This window comes from Ricinus communis, chromosome 10 (assembly GCF_019578655.1).
Source record: "Ricinus communis isolate WT05 ecotype wild-type chromosome 10, ASM1957865v1, whole genome shotgun sequence".
Classification (NCBI taxonomy): Eukaryota; Viridiplantae; Streptophyta; class Magnoliopsida; order Malpighiales; family Euphorbiaceae; genus Ricinus; species Ricinus communis.
In genome coordinates, this window is record NC_063265.1 from 16,564,605 (window position 1) to 16,580,700 (window position 16,096).

The window sequence follows — 16,096 nt, forward strand, 5'->3', positions numbered from 1 at the left end:
TAACCTAAGAATTAGGTTTTCATTATTGTATTCTGATATCAAAAAGAGATACATCAGCCTTATATTTATACTTATATGTAAGACTTTGATAGAAACTAAATAACAAACTCTTAATAGCTAGACTCTAAATTTAAAAGATAAATACTTATCATATTCTAAATTTAAAAGATAAATACTTATCATATCCTAACAACCCTAACAACTCAAAATCTCAACAGTTCACATGCATATAAAACACGTAACTGACTATCTTTAAATATAACTTCAGTTTAGTATCCTATTTGTTTATAACATACCAAATGATTGCATTACACTGTAATGAATATCATTTTGATTATAACTCCTGCAGTTATTTGTTTTCAGACAACAACGATAAAAATTAAAAGTAATATGAACTAAATTTTAGACTTCCAGTTTTCACTATTATGGCTGGAAAATACACAGTATATAAGGCACACACATTCAACCTGAAATCATTCTCTAAATAGTTTAGTGATTAAATAAGCACAGAAAGGTAAAATAGAAAATAGCCAACTGCATGGAGGCAGGCAATCACTCGTTAAATCACATCAATGACGAAACTAAAACCAGCAAAAGGAACAAGAAGAACAGAATAACAGCCAAAGGAGACGACCAACTTCCAAATCCTCCATGTCCTTCATAAGGATCATGACTCCAGTCTAATACCTCTTTGCTGTACTTCTTTCTCTCAAAGTTCATCATACCATTGCCTTCTAGTTCAGCCAATCTTATATGAGATAAGAGGTGAGGAAAAACCTTCTCATAGGACTCCTCTCCAATTAACAGATCTGAATGTCCGAACTCATCTATAACGACTCTTTCATGTCTAGAACTTGGTTGGTGCAGCCTCATGTACTTGTTAGCAAGAAATGAAGTCTCTGGAGTCACAAGGAGAGTCCGGCCACCAGAGATATACAGCGTAGGGACTGCCATCCTCTCTGGATGGATTAAGTATGAGTTATTACCATTACTGTCCATGATAAATCCAGAGTTGCATATTTCTCTGAGATGAGGAAAAGCTCCCATGGGAAGCCTTGTGGAGCTATGCTCATTCAACCATTGGTGTATGGTGGGGCTCACATTTTCATGCCAAAATGTATTACCAAATATTCCAGAAAAGATCTCACATTCCTTGCAGGTGCATCTCTCGTATCGTGGTAAGCAATAGGCAATGCATTTCAAGAGCCAGTGTCGAGAACTTGTCTTTGCTGTTTCCAGCAAATTGAGGATGTTCTTCTTGCCTAGTATAACCATTGATACCTACATTCAAAATTATTTAAATTAGGGTCTTAGACTTAAGCCAAAAGGGAATGGGTATTATAAACCAAAATCCTCACAGTACAGTCAAAGTGTGTCTACTGTTGTAAATTTCTTCAACTTGTAGAACATTTTCATTTTTTTAATCAGCGTGTGTGACTTAATAACATGTACTATTAATTTACAAGGAACATGATTCTCTGTGCAAGAACACATATGTTTATCTGTTTCTTTTTGCAATAAACAACAATTCCTAGTTTTATGTCTAGATCTTATTACCAGCAAGAGACTTGCAAATTCCATAAACACACACACCCACACAGCAAAGTGAGGTGATGAAGAGCTTACTGGAACTAGAGGAAGCCACATTTTGAATCTAGCTAGTGGCGTGAGCTTGAAGAACATGGAAGAATTGGTGCAAGACAGAGAAGCTATGTGGGCTGCAGAGACATGCCCTCCCATTAGAGCTATATGAATGGCTAAGCCTCCAACGCAGTGTGCAATTACATGTATCTTACTACTCGGTCCATGCAATTCAAGGATCTTAACAATTGCTGCAAAAGAAAATGAGGAAAATGCTCTTTCAACTAAGAACCTGTAAAAATATACTCAAGTCAATCAACTTGTGTAACTCTCACCAGCCGGGATATCATATTTTCCAATATCTTCAAGAGTGAAGCTATTTGCAGGATTCATGGGATGCAATCTTGTTTGCAGCAGCCATATTTCATGCCCTTCTTGCAGTAAAGTTCTGACTAAATCATGTGGTTCTGTTGGCAGCCAGTAACTTTCAGTAGAATAACCATTAAGAAGCAGAACAGGACTTAGATGTTTCTCTCCTTTAAGCCCCGATAGATTTTGAACAGATTTCCATTGCCTGCAACTAATGATGTGTCCATCTTCTGGAAAATATACAGAAGCCAAAACCAACAAAATTAAATATGCAGTACTCATCAAGAAAAATGAAATATAAGAGTTTGGTACTCTATTACCTTCACCTTTTATTTGATAAGTAAAACCACCAAATATAAACGGGCCAAATAGTTAGGCAAACTTCTTTGTTTGTGCTTTAATTTTCAATATCAAGCCTGTTATTATTCGCATCTTTGCGAATCTATAACCCCAAATACCTGTTTCTATTTTATGGAGAACGCTGCTTGGATAGGGTTCAAGGCAAGGATCATTTGGAATGAAATCCATGTGACTCCTCCGCGGTATTTGTAAGAGATAGGTCCTGACAAAAGACTGCAGGAGAATATAGATGAACCTTGCTGCGCTGTTTCCTTTAAGGCTTTTGAAGCTCTTCAGAAGCTCTTTGAAGGAAATTTGAAGCTCTCCTTTCAAAATCATCATTGTATCCCTTCCAGTGTTTGCAGAAACTCTTTTTAATGTTACATGCAGTGTGGTCGTCTCTTTCCAAGCATATAATGCAAAGAGATATGGATTCAATATCTTTTTTCCCTGAAGAATATATCTGTACCAAATAAGATTCAGGAGATGCATTTAATTTAAAAATAAAACAAAATGAGTTTTTGTTTCAATATAACGAAAAGCATTCAACTTGAAGCTTTAGCATACTTTGAACCAGAAGAACCTACAAGAAGAAGATGATAGTACATATACTGTGTGTAAGGAGTTCTGCAATCCAACATACACAAATCTACTTTCCCATCTATGATGTGTATTTTATCTTTCTCGATGGCTCTAATTATTACAAACCCTCCAACCTTTCCCTTCAGAAGAGGATGAGATCCACTGCTTAGCAGATTCTGTCCATCAAGCCCTTCCTGATACTGAGCATTCATTTTCATTTTGAGATAAGCCGTGCATGGCATACCCCCTACATACCCTCTCAAGGTTTCTTTGATCAAAAGAGTTGAATCGTGTCCATTATCCAAATTGTTATCAGCAACAGAGCAAGAGTTTTGATCAACAGTCAATATGCCAAAGTTTTTACCTCTTTTGCTGTTGTAATCAAGAATATCATGCACAAGGTTCCTGCTCACAAGCTCAGCTACAGTTGCAATAGCAAGAGATGGGTTTACACCAATAGAACATGGGATCAGAGAAGCATCACAAACATAAAGGCCTGAATGCACAGAGGCAGAAGTTTTTGTGTCAAAAACCTGACCATTGTGATTACACACCCCGCCTGAAGAACCTGATGATACATTGCATCCGCCTAAAAGATGAACTGCTGTACTCCTATACCTAGACATAAAGAGGATTCCCCCTAATTTCTTGGTAAGCTTTTGATAAACTTCTACCTTTCGTGGGAGCAAAGGATCGTGAGGTGGACTAAAACAGATTTTGTTTGTGGACTCGTCTAACATAATATGTCCATCACTTTCATCATATCCCATTGCATTGAGAACAATGGCTTGGGATGATTTAATACCTATGACATGTTTCAGCTTATCAATTATTCCATGAAAGAACCAGTAACCTGTTGGCCATCCATAAGTTGTAATCCCCTTGAACAGCAGGTAAGGATAAGCCCTTGGAAGTACAGCAGTCTGCATTGGAAGGCAAAACAGTAAGCAAGGATAATATATTATGAGAAAGAGAATCCGATTATATTCATATGATTTGTGCATTAGACCCTTAAAAGTTCTACGGGACTACTAGTGAGTAGATGTTTATGGTGCATCTTATTTTATACAGTCTGTCTTTGGTTAAGATGGGTAAGTTAGCATCTTGAGCCATCCAAACTTAACTGGAAAACATACTCACACAAGGTGAGCTTCAAGACGAAGAACATACCAGATGGTGTCTGTTCAGCCTAAAGACAGTTACAAGACATACTATTGCGTTATGGTTTACCTTCATAATCAATAAAATATATTCGTCTCATTGATATATTTGCAACATAAACTAGGAACAGAATGTGGAACAAACAAGCAAATCAAGTTCTGCAAACACAAAAGTATTGAACCTGGATTGTGAAACCCAATGAAGAAGTGTAAGATGAGGAGATGGATGGCCCTGGCCGTTCATGAAAAGGTATCTCTAACATTTGTTTTTTGTCCAGTCCATAACCATTCAAGGGTGCAGCACTTCCAGCAAGATAAGCAACTGTATTCCCATTACAGCTGAACCCAGATCCAAGAGTTTTTGAAAGCATCAATCCTCTCATTTGTGACTGGAAAAGTATTTCAGTTGTCCCAAAAACTCCCGCTGGAGAGAACGAGTTAAGATGCTAATATGAGATTAACAAGCAAAATTATGAGCAAAAAACCTGGAGCTACTTTTTCCTACCTGATAGGATTACAAAATCAGAGGTTAAATAGTCTATCTCATTTAAGTAAACACACCATCGTCTTCTTTTTCTACTTATTCTGTCTTGTTGGAGAACTTCATGTGTGTTCTCGATCACATACTTAACTTCACATTCGGTTCTTACGGTACACCCTGCCTGCATGATTAAACAGTTTAATTTTATAAACAGTACACCACGCCTGCATGATAAAAAACATACTTAACCAAGGCATGTTGGTCTCCGTTCTCCATGGATTATTAATTACTTTATATGGTTTTACCATGTGTTTTATAGTACCAAATTACTATCAAGAATTATCTGCTATGAAATTTTATATTTGAAATCTTGGAAGCAATTTGTATCCACAGATCACTTAAATTAAAAAAATTATTATAACTTGCCAACCATTTCTTTTATTAAAAACATGACAACTATTAAAAATAGAAGATGTAGCAGAAATTTTTCCTGGACTGCTGAAAGAAGATAGTTTTTATCAGTAGAACTTTTGGCATCGTAAGGGCACCCAGAAATGCAATTTCCACAGGCTAAGCAGCTATTCATCTGCTGAAGCTTCATTGAATTGGATGAAGATTCTTTAACATCAAAATTCACACTGAACTTCATTAAATTTTCCGGAGTTTGTTCAATGTCTCCTTCAACTATTTCTCCCATTACTCTTGCACTGGGAAACTTGACTGGAATGCTTTGTATTCTCAGCATTGCAGCAGCAGAAGCTTCACAAGTATTCCAGTCCTTTTCCCATTCCTTAGGCCATTTGGAATTCCTTTTAGCACGAACTGGGGTTGGCAGCATAACTCCTGCATTAACTAGGGAACCGCCACCTAGCCCACAAGCTACGACTGCTAGAGAATCATTTTGTTCATACACCTAAGATATCAGATAAATTAATAATTCAGAAATCTTTATAAGAACAAAATAAAAAAAGAACAGGTAGAAGTGCTTCATATTATATCAAACTGTAAAGACTTGAATTTGCTTTTGTGCATAAGGTTCATAGATGATGTCTTATAGTTTCTAACTGATAAGAGTCTACAGCTGGGGTTAGCTTGTTCTCTAAACATACATAATGCAACAGTTAGATAAAGAAAGAAAAGATGATGAAGAGAAACCTGAAACAAAGCGTCTTTTTGGCCAATACTGATGCCTAAATTTTGGTTCTCCAGCCTCACAGTTGACATGATTTGCAAAGTATCAGTTGGGAAATCCTTAGCTTTCCATCTTCGGCCTTTCTCTAGCAAACAGACCTTTATTCCTGCCACTGACAATCGACAAGCAGCAATAGAGCCACCATATCCAGAACCTACGACAATAGCATCATAACCATTTCCTTCTGTGTCTCCAGTCCTCGCTTCTAAACATGCCTGTCTCTCCATTTCTCCTTTTTAATTCCAGAAAGTATTCCAGGATAAACAACTTCCAGTTAACTTGCATATGACACAAAAAGGAAACAAGTACTAATAACAAGGTAAGAATTCCTGTTCTAGATAAATCGAGGCAAACATGCTGCCAACAAGAAAGCAGTATCAATTTTTTCCTTAATGTTGAAGGACTGGACGCTAGTTTACTGTCTTTCCAGAAAAAGAATAAATGTATTCAGAAAAGACATCTAACATGCTATTGGAGAGCAATACATTGTCTTATTCTTATGGCCTTGTTTGGAAATAACAAGGATTAAACTTTGTTCCTTATAACAACGTCACTGAAATAAAGAGAAACAATTATATTCCACAAGAAAACAAATTCACATCAATCTCTTGATATATATGCTATTGAATGCACTAGAACTAACATCTCCTTGTTATAGGTGACGGCTACAATTTCATTGAACTAAAGAAGAAAGCAATTGAAAGTAGCTTTTCTTTTTATATTTTACATCTCAAGTAACAATATACTTCAGCTTCTAGTAATTTCAACTGATTTCTGGAGGGCTTGCAGAAGACTTCTCATGATTCTGGGCTCACCCGGAGGTGATTGATCTTTTAAGGGTCCATTTCTAATAGCTCGGAATATAGGGCCCGAGTCACCAGTTGCTGGAAAAACCAAACAATCAATGTACACTAAGACTTCTGTCTTCCCATCTCCAATTGTAATAAAACCCAACCTAGCTCCACCTGGTATTTTATCAACCTGTTAATGCAAACGACATTAGGCCATTAAACGAAGTACTTTCTTAGTTTTGCTCATGCAACATAGATAGTTTCAGTAAAAGCGGATAATATCCCAGATGGATCCAAAGAACAAGACTCGAGACCGACTGACTGAAATGGGTATATTTGATTTGCTATAGTCCAATCAGAATGAATATTGTCAGTAACTGATTCTGATGCAGTGCTAGATTCTAGACGGCTTGCAATATATTAATTTGGGGATATGTCCACACTTCTCTGAGAGATAAGCTTCTCAATGCAGTGCCGGCCAGGATCATATAAAAAAAAAAAAATCACATCCAATTTCCGGAATCCAGACAGGAGACAAAAACTAGAATCACAACATTGCTGATTTGCTAGCCTATTTTAGGCATTGGTTCATGTACAAGAGTTCAATTGAATTAGTACGGGAAAATCATGTCATTTTTGGCATATTCATTTCTTTCAAAATGCTTTTCTTTTTCTTTAATAATGTTGACAGAATTGAATTTAAGAACCTAAATATTATCCAAACACAGGAAGTGACTAAATAGAACTTAATTGAATTGCATTCTTATATTTTCTAGAATTTCCAAATAAATAAAAAATGTTATGCACTGACCTTTAATGGTGCTGGAAGTGGCAGATTAGCTCCTTGACAAAGGCTGTTAGCCCACTGTTATCAATCGCAAACAAACAAACGGAGAATAAAGAAAATGAAAATCACGTATGCAACAATAATAACCAATGAAATGTCGTAAAGTAATCTGCGTAATTTCTTAAATAAGATCTCAATATAATGTAAAAAAAGAAACCTGGAAAAGCAAGATTTCAAATCTCGGCAAGTCAGTATCGGAAGGCAACTTCAGGGTTCCCAAAGAGACGCCGTCTTCACTGTCGTCATCGGCAGTTACAATGCCGTCATTTTGCGGGGAGGATTTGGCCACTGCTAACAGATTCTGATGACCGTGAAATTCAGCAACCGTGAAAAGGAAGCAGTTGTTAGTTGTTAGGAATGGGCGGGAAAGACTTGGGAGAGAGGGAGAGATTCGCACGTGTGAAGTAGTCACGTTCACACGTGGTGTTGGGTAGTGTAGCAGGAGTCGCCTCATTGCATTTGCACACGCCATGGCTGGCTCGCCCGCAAGCTGCAACCGACCTTTCCTTTCTGCCAAGAGAGAGAGGAAACAGAGGAGCAATTCTGAAAGGAATAATAATAATAATAATGGTGGTGGTGATTTGATCTGGATAAGAGTAGCCTGTTTTATGAGGCTGGAGACTCTCCTTCAGGTTTTTTTTTTTTTTCCTTTTCTTTCTGAGGAGACTCCTTCAGGTTTCACTTCTTTTAAAAAACTACTGCTAAACTATTTCAAATAGATTATTACTTTGTATTGCTAGCAAATATTACTGGATTATCATCGACGACAATTGCATCTTTGTACATTATTTCCTTTTCTGTACTTTTTAGGAGCACATTTAATTATGTTTTTATTTTTTATATTATAAGAGAATTAATATAAAATAAATATTTTTCAAATACTTAATACTTTTTAATTTTTAATCAAATTTTTAAGGAACTAATAGATTAATGAATTATATAATATATTATTCAATACCATAAAATTATGATTTAACAATTAACAAATTAAATGCAAGTAAGATTGTCTATACTAACACATAAATTACATGAGTTTAAAATATAAGTTTAAATTTTCTTATTCATTGTTATCAATATTACTTTTACGGTAGAAATTTATCACTTCCAACTGAAAGTAACAAAAATGGAGTTGTACGGAGACTGCAGAGAACACCTCTTTTTGTGTACTTGATTCATAGACGCCACTGAGAAGCCAAAGATCGACTGCTCCCTTTGGGATTCCAACGGCCTTGACTCCCAATTTTCTTCATCTCGGCACCCAAACAAATTCTTCACACGGACTTTGTCACACACAATTTAAGTACCATCTCCAAGCAAAGCAAGCAAGCAATATATCTTCATTTTTTCTGGCCTGCAAGCTCCGAACTCAATGGACCAAATTAACATCAGCCCACCATAAATGAAACAGATCCAAGATCAAATCTTAGAAATCAGGCTGATCTGGGCACTAAGAGGGAAAGAAATCCGCCACAAAAAACTAAAGCTCGGTCCTGGAGGAGCCTTAGATCTATGTGACTTGCTACTTTTTTATGGAGAAAAAACTGGAAAGTTAAAGGTGAAGAGGTAATTTCCGGCCAAATATCACTCCCTTACTGCTTTATCAGTTGAACTGCGCTGAGAAATAAGAAGGGAGAGGAGAGAGAGGGAGAATTTACTGGTTTTCTCGAGAACGAAAATTGGACAATAGGAGAGAAAGATGAGATCATTGGAGCCTCCATCATTATCTTTGAAGAGAATGTACTCTGCCTTTTCATTTTGTTTCGAATTTGTACAAGAATTTAAATTGCAATTCTCATATAACACCAGAACGTGAACTAATTCCTGAAAGTCACAAGTCTTTACAAAGCAAATACAATTCCTCACTGTTTGGCATCTGATAATTTTTATGATGAACAAGCTTCAAGCTTAGGAAGCAGACTTCTCCATGCATCTGCAATGCTATTTGCCAAACGTGCCTGTCCTTTCGCAAATTCATGGAAAGCAATCCCCATATCCTGTGTTTTCTGTTCTTGGAAACGCACTATCTCTTCGTTCATCACTCGCACAATGTTCTCAAATCTTCTTGTTGCTTCCTCACCCTCTGCCTTCAACTGTATCACGAACAACTTTTAGTTGGATAACCAAAATCCTTGAAGATGTTTTTTTAAGTGAAACATGCTCATGTAAGATAACTTGCCTCTTTATATTCAATCTCAGCCTCTCCCACTTTATCAGAACGGGTTAGCATGAGCTTGTCACTGCAGAAAACAGATCTAAATTAGAAACTCCAGATATCCTACAGCTCAAAAGCACTGACCCTAGTACCAGAAAATCAAATGAGTTTCCAATTTTTACACAACCCCCTTTAGTATTTTGCTTTACCCTGCGATTTAGTACTCAAGGAAGATACCAACTTCCCCTTTGTAGCAAATAACAGCATTCAAAAGTAAGATTTAAGAAAGGTTTTGACAATTCTAGAGTTTGTTTTGTATGACCATATATCAGAATGAAGTCGACTAATGGGCGCACTTTATGCTAACATGCCATTTCTAATGCACTATCAAAAATAACTCATCAATCAGTACAGGACAGTGATCAAGGAACCTGAAAGCAGAAAACCTAACAAGACATTTCCCAATTATAAACATGTCCACCCACTTTATTTTGTTGCATGAGACGAGCATTATATTCATCGATTATAAATAGAGAAAACAGCAGCTATTCCTTGCAACATCAATATCATTTTACCGCATACCACACTTCTATTTCTCGTCATCTTGATGGCAATTTAGAAGTATAACATACCCCTCTAACAGAAAATATGATATGACGCAATTTCAGAAGAAGAAAGGATAATGCGAGTCATACAGATTTATTTCCTTCAACTTGATTGTTTCTGCCAATTCACACTGATGCCTGAAGGCATTGGCCCTCTCAGCTATGGTAGCCTGTCAGGACACACAGCCAATATCAGCTTCAGTTTAACTGACCAAAAAGCAGGGAGAAGGGATACAGAAAAATAAGAGAGGGGGAAATAGGGAGGGAAATTGGAACAAGCCAAGTTCACCTTAATCGATTGAACAGCGCGAACATAATCTTTCAAAGGTTCTTCAAAGTTCATTAAAAGTTGATGGGCCTGCAAATTCAAGAAAAAGAAACGCTCAAATGATCTACCATCAACCTGATCAACTTTTCAATCAGAGTGAATGTGGGAAGACAAGAATCCAACATAAAGACTACCTCCTTCTGTAGCCTAGCAGATAATGTCTCTGATTTTGCCCCTAGGTCAGAAAATGCCTTCCCGAGGGCTTCTCCTTCACAAGCACCAAGCAGTTTGGCTGCCTTCCCAAAATCTGACAGAGATTGCCCCAGTTCTGAGGAAATAAACAATCATAGTTACAAGCCACTGTCGTATGGTACATCCATGAGAATTAAAACTTGAACTAAAGAACCAATAATTGGCAGTGTGTCAAATATAAAAGTACATGTTACCTCTGTGTCGCTTTACAAGACGATATGCATGCTTCTGTGCTTCAGACAAGTGGTTTTCAAGCTCAAAGATGTAATGTTTCAACTTCTCATATTCAGGGTTTGATTCTTCAACAGGCTTTTCCTTCCCAAGAATGACATCACTCACTTTAGTTTGCACATCCTGCAAAAGATTGCATAGTAAACTGATGGAGGGCATATTCAAATATTAATTAACTGTACAAGTAGAATGAGTACTATCTCCTGTGTTAAAGTTAACCAAACCGACATTGGTGGAACAGATTTTGTGAAACTTAACCAACCAATAAAGGAACATATTCCTAAATAATGTACAAAATCTGACCCCGGCAATATTCCAAAGATCCAACATGAATATTACATCTTCTACTAGCGAAATACAATCTCATGGTACCCACAGAGATAGTAGCAAAACTGATTATGAACCACCAAGTAGATCTGACATCTAAAATTTGATGGAAACTTTTGAATCGATGATTAGAAAATACAGTACAAAGAAACTTAATTCAGTATGGCAAAGTTTCATAGCCTACAGTATTATAATGCCTTCTATTACTCACAATGCAACTGCCATAGAACAATGCAGAACTCATACCTTAAAAATCTGCATAAAATCTGCTGGCTTCTTTTTAAAAATACCAGTCTCATAAGCCCTTAGTCTCTCCATTGTCTGTAAAGCAGGTAAGATATAAGTACGGATACAACACACACTTTTACTTGGTAATATTAAATGATATTGCAATTATGCTCATATGTTATGTCTAAGTGCAGCTGATCCCATGATAAAGATGATTCTTATGGCTCATCCTCATGAAATCTACTAATGAAAATTCTCAAAACTAGTGTAGCATTGGTCTTAGATTTTTTCAGGCCACAGGTTGAGAAATTCCAATAATATACTCCCAAGTCATAAATACAGCAATGAAGCAAGTTCTTGGATGAAGACAAACTCTGACCTACCTCAGTCATAGATATAAAACCTCTTTCTTGTACTTTCATTTTCAGGAGATAATTAACAGGCATAAATTTAACAATCTGAGCCAAACCAACTCCACCTCTCCTCTCCACCAATAAACAAATTACATGATTTACAGCCTTGGCATTGCACTTGCTGCTATAGCATGTCAGAAGGATCCTTTTCTTTAGAAAAGGAAACTGCCTCGGAGTTTTCTTTTATTCTTTCCTCTCTTTTCTTTTATTCATTTTCTTTTCCTGAGATTATGTGCTTCAGAGATTCAGACTTTGATTAATTGATACTTGAAAGAACAAGAGAATTTAGGGAAAATGGTGTTAATCTAAAGAAAATTATGATTCCAACATGTCCGTGTCTCAAAGCACCAATGAAATACTAAAACAATTGCTAGAATAACTAAATATCCATAGCTAACTGATATAAGAAGGTAAGTACAAGCAGTGAGAGTCCGAGTGAGTCTATGTGCACAAGTGTCATAATTGAGAAGACACAGTCATTCCAACTATCCAAAAATTGGGAAGTTTGTAAGAGGTGAGCACATGTTTTCAAAAAAAAATTTCACTGCACCAAAAAGAAAGTGGAATCACAGAATAAAGAGACATAGATAACCTCTTCATCTGCCTCTAGAAAGGTTCTCAGATCCTCACTTTGCTGAAGCTCGTGATGAGAAGCTATCCTATTGACGAATATATCTAGTGCTTGACGTCTCATCTCGATAAATTCAGCACTGAAACGAAACTTTTCTGCATTTAATAAGCCAGAATTAGTGCGAGTTAAATTTCAAAATGCTTCAAACAGAACCCAATTGCATCCAGTTGTCTCACATTTTCATCAATTTTCATTTATTTAAGCAGGTGAAAATAGCAAGCAAAATTAGAAAGTAATGAAGTGCTGGAAGTGGAAAGGAAGCGCCAAAAGGAAATTCTTATGAAACAAAGCATGGTGTCATGGATAATTTCCTTATGCCTGGCATTTTGAATTGATCTTTTTTCCTTTAGCCATTGTAGTGCTGTAAACAACTTTACTAAGGAGAATTAGATTAACAATGGCAATGGCATAATGATTGATTCAAAATTCCATGTTTTACATGATGAATCTAGTCAATATCCTTTCCCATATGATAATATGTAATGAGGTGACAATGTGGAAATGAAAGTTTTCAAATTTCACGATGAGAAAGAAGGCGATATAAAACTACGGATGCTTCACTTCAAGATAAATGCATAGTGAAATGAAAATCTTACCTACGGCACTCTTCTCGGGAAGAGGAGGAATGAAGACACCTTTGTACTTTTCAAAAAGACGGTCATGCAACCAAACAAAATCACTGTAGCGCCGAATAACAATCTTTTCAGGCCCTTGGTATTCAGGAAAATTTGTCTGCTAAAGCAATTTCATATAAGTCAAAGTGTTACATACCAGAAATTGCAATATCTCTATCTAATGTCTTCTATATTCAAAAGCTATCTAGTATCTTCTATATTGAAGAGCAAAAGATTATGTAGATAAACCTAAAAATGGATAGAAAGATTGATAATAGGCATAAAATTAAAGATTGTACCACAGCAATTTTATTCTGAATAAAGGAATGAAATCAACTTGCTTTAAAGATTGCTAGAGGCGTAGATCTTAATAGAGACCATGTATCTAGTCAAGCTAAAATATTAAAAACATCAACAACCGTGACATAAAAACTACATAACTATATAGTTAAAGATTAAAGACTAAGTTTTTTCACTTTTCACTCCACCAAATCAACACTCATTCAAATGTAGAACCAACATAAAAGAACTTTAAGCACTTTTAAAGCTTAATCTGCATTTGATGCTAAATTCAACAACTCAAAACAACAAATCCTTAACCTAATTATGCTTTTATCAAAGACAACCCAATAACTGGTGGAAAATTTCACAGTTTATTATGAAATGTAACATTTCATTAGCTCAGTACAACTTTAAGCTAAATGTTAAGGAATAATTTATCTGTAGTATCACTATACACCATTTGCAGCTTAGCTATAATTCAAATAACGATAAAATTTCTTAGAAAACAAAGAGTACCAAAATCTAAAATCCTAATTAAATAAAATGGAGCTCAAAAGAGGGTATAGCAAAGAATATACGTTTTCTTTTTTTACCTTGGTAATGACCCGATAAGAGATGTAAGATTGGACGCCATTGCCTAATTTAACAGGATCAGTAACTAAAACTGATAAGTAAGGCTGCGATGAAGGAGATCTAGGGCTATGTGAAGACCCTGATGAACTTCTCTGCTGTTCCATTTTCTCACACCAAACAAATGAACAAACAAACAAACAAAATCAACAATTGCACTTGATGTAACCGGATATAACAATAATGGCAGATTGGTAAATTACCGCTGTAATCATGGCCTAATGTGTAACTGGATTTAGCTAATGGAGCAACACAGAAACGTGTAGCTGTTTCTTTTTCTTTCTTTTTTTTGTTTCTTTAATTTTTTATGAACCTTTGTCCGCAGAGTTAATTTCCCGGTGAATTCCCTCCGGGGGCAGAGATAGGTGTTCCGGCGAGGAAGAGAGACGTAGTAACAGTGGGTCTGTCAAAAATGTATAACTGAGAGTCTACGGCAGCGTGCAATTGAATGAAGATGAGATTTTGAGAATTCGAAGACCAGATTTTAACTGCCACATGTTCCACTTCACCCAACGTGGCGTGTACTTTGCTGTTCTTAGGTAAACGATGGGTACACGTGTATGTTTCTCTCTATAAATATTTTCTAGAATTTTTTTAAGTGGATAATTTTAAATATTTATTGAATTTTTAAGTGGATGATTTTAAGGAGTTTATAAATTTTCTAAAACTTTTGCAATGGTTTTTAGTTTTAAAAAAAAATTATAGATTTTTACTTTAATAAATATTTATATACAGCCATAGACTTTACTGATTTCTACAAATTATTGTTTAATTAATATTTTAAAAGATAACAATTATATTTTGTGCATAAAGTATTATCTGCCATTGCAATTAGTGGATTGTTGTATCAAATCTTAATTTACTTAAGTTCATAATTAGTGCAATCATTATTATTTCTTGAAGAATAGTTTTAAGAAAAATATTAATAACATAAATTGCTTCTAATAAAACTATAAACTAGTGTTCATTATGTACTTGATGCATTGATCCCTAACTTATATCCTTTCAAACCTACGGTTCAAACTCAAATTCCTTTGTGCTGTGCATTGGGTCTCCCAATTGATTGACTCATGGAAAGAGGAGTTAGTGAAGTGTTTATTTACCGCCGTTGATGCAGAGCTTATATTGACTGCCGATTAGTGTTGTTGGTGGAAAGGACAAACGTGTAGCATCATACAGAAGTTTAGCGTAAGATCTGGTTGTTATCACATTGCCCAACAAGGGAGACATCGGCCTAGTGAAATCAACTGGGACAAGATCTTCATGTGGAAGTTGTTGATCGGCTGATGAAAGACTGACTTTCAGGATTCCCCAGGTTTGAATCATCCATGCACATATTTTTCCAATGTGGTTTAGCTCTCTCTAGGTTGTAGTTGAACGCAGGTTGGTTCCATGGTAACTCTATTCATGATTGTGTGAAATGGATAATTGAACACCTCCTACCTTTACCGGACTACGACGGAAATGTTAGTTATAGAGTAGCAGTTTTGTGGTCTCTCTGGAAAGCACAAAATGTTGACATCTTTGAGCATAAGAACTAGACGATGGAGCATATTCTCGAACAAGCCAATTAATTTGCGTTGTGCAACAGAGCATCTACTACCGGACTGCCAACTGAGTTTCCTAGATCAAATGGACTGAAACAAGAGAGAAAAGGAACTTGGGCTACTATCTTGAGAGATCATGCTGGCCAAGTACTGGGATGAATTGCAATATTTTCAATAAATGCAACAACGTGGATCTATGACTGAGAGGAGCTATTATTTTGATTATTTTCATGGCATCGCTCCAATCCCACAAGACATGGCTCTAGTTATTGATAATGTGTCAACAGTTTCAATTTCATTTTATTCTTCGCTCAGGTAATTAGGAGGTCAATTCTTTGGCCAAATAGCTCGGATGCAACGGTAGGCTGATATGTGCTCTTTGAAAGTGTATTTTCAAGTAACAAATGGAAGAATATAAAAGAACCCTAATCAGCCTGCCCTAGCAGTTGAAGCTACAATAATTAATTTGCAATTTCAGCATCTTATTTCAGTTTAAAAGACCAAAATTAATTTGGGAAAACATATAATTAAACCCTTGTTCTGTTCCACTCTATTAAGAATTAAATTTTTATTT

The 16,096-nt window shown here is 36.0% G+C and overlaps 3 protein-coding genes and 1 long non-coding RNA gene across 8 annotated transcripts; 1 reads left to right on the top strand and 3 right to left on the bottom strand.

The window, feature by feature from the left end:
- Window positions 1–6,119, bottom strand: LOC8263202. The gene is made up of 9 exons (XM_015726094.3): window positions 5,668–6,119; window positions 5,008–5,425; window positions 4,537–4,698; window positions 4,214–4,455; window positions 2,857–3,794; window positions 2,409–2,752; window positions 1,917–2,180; window positions 1,627–1,832; window positions 1–1,281 (listed from the first exon to the last, which is right to left on the bottom strand). The coding sequence occupies exons 1-9, from the start codon at window positions 5,929–5,931 to the stop codon at window positions 565–567; spliced, it is 3,555 nt and encodes a 1,184-aa protein (XP_015581580.2). The 5' UTR covers window positions 5,932–6,119; the 3' UTR covers window positions 1–564.
- A 139-nt stretch (window positions 6,120–6,258) lies between these two features.
- LOC8263203 lies at window positions 6,259–8,095 on the bottom strand. The gene is made up of 3 exons (XM_002530300.4): window positions 7,500–8,095; window positions 7,307–7,360; window positions 6,259–6,685 (listed from the first exon to the last, which is right to left on the bottom strand). The coding sequence occupies exons 1-3, from the start codon at window positions 7,812–7,814 to the stop codon at window positions 6,452–6,454; spliced, it is 603 nt and encodes a 200-aa protein (XP_002530346.2). The 5' UTR covers window positions 7,815–8,095; the 3' UTR covers window positions 6,259–6,451.
- A 967-nt stretch (window positions 8,096–9,062) lies between these two features.
- LOC8263204 (sorting nexin 1) lies at window positions 9,063–14,423 on the bottom strand. 5 transcript variants are annotated; one of them, XM_015726097.3, is made up of 11 exons: window positions 14,179–14,423; window positions 13,939–14,073; window positions 13,046–13,184; window positions 12,411–12,544; window positions 11,424–11,498; window positions 10,814–10,973; window positions 10,562–10,695; window positions 10,389–10,457; window positions 10,190–10,269; window positions 9,519–9,579; window positions 9,063–9,432 (listed from the first exon to the last, which is right to left on the bottom strand). In XM_015726097.3, the coding sequence occupies exons 1-11, from the start codon at window positions 14,188–14,190 to the stop codon at window positions 9,226–9,228; spliced, it is 1,206 nt and encodes a 401-aa protein (XP_015581583.1). In that variant the 5' UTR covers window positions 14,191–14,423; the 3' UTR covers window positions 9,063–9,225. The 5 variants fall into 5 exon arrangements, with proteins under 5 accessions (XP_015581583.1, XP_002530347.2, XP_048225924.1 ...); XM_002530301.4 differs by having other exon boundaries at window positions 13,046–13,181; window positions 14,179–14,422; XM_048369967.1 differs by having other exon boundaries at window positions 13,939–14,085; window positions 14,179–14,414.
- Window positions 14,376–15,954, top strand: LOC107262145. The gene is made up of 2 exons (XR_001536039.2): window positions 14,376–14,514; window positions 15,093–15,954. It is a non-coding gene; the product is annotated as an uncharacterized LOC107262145 (long non-coding RNA).
- Window positions 15,955–16,096: the final 142 nt, after the last annotated feature.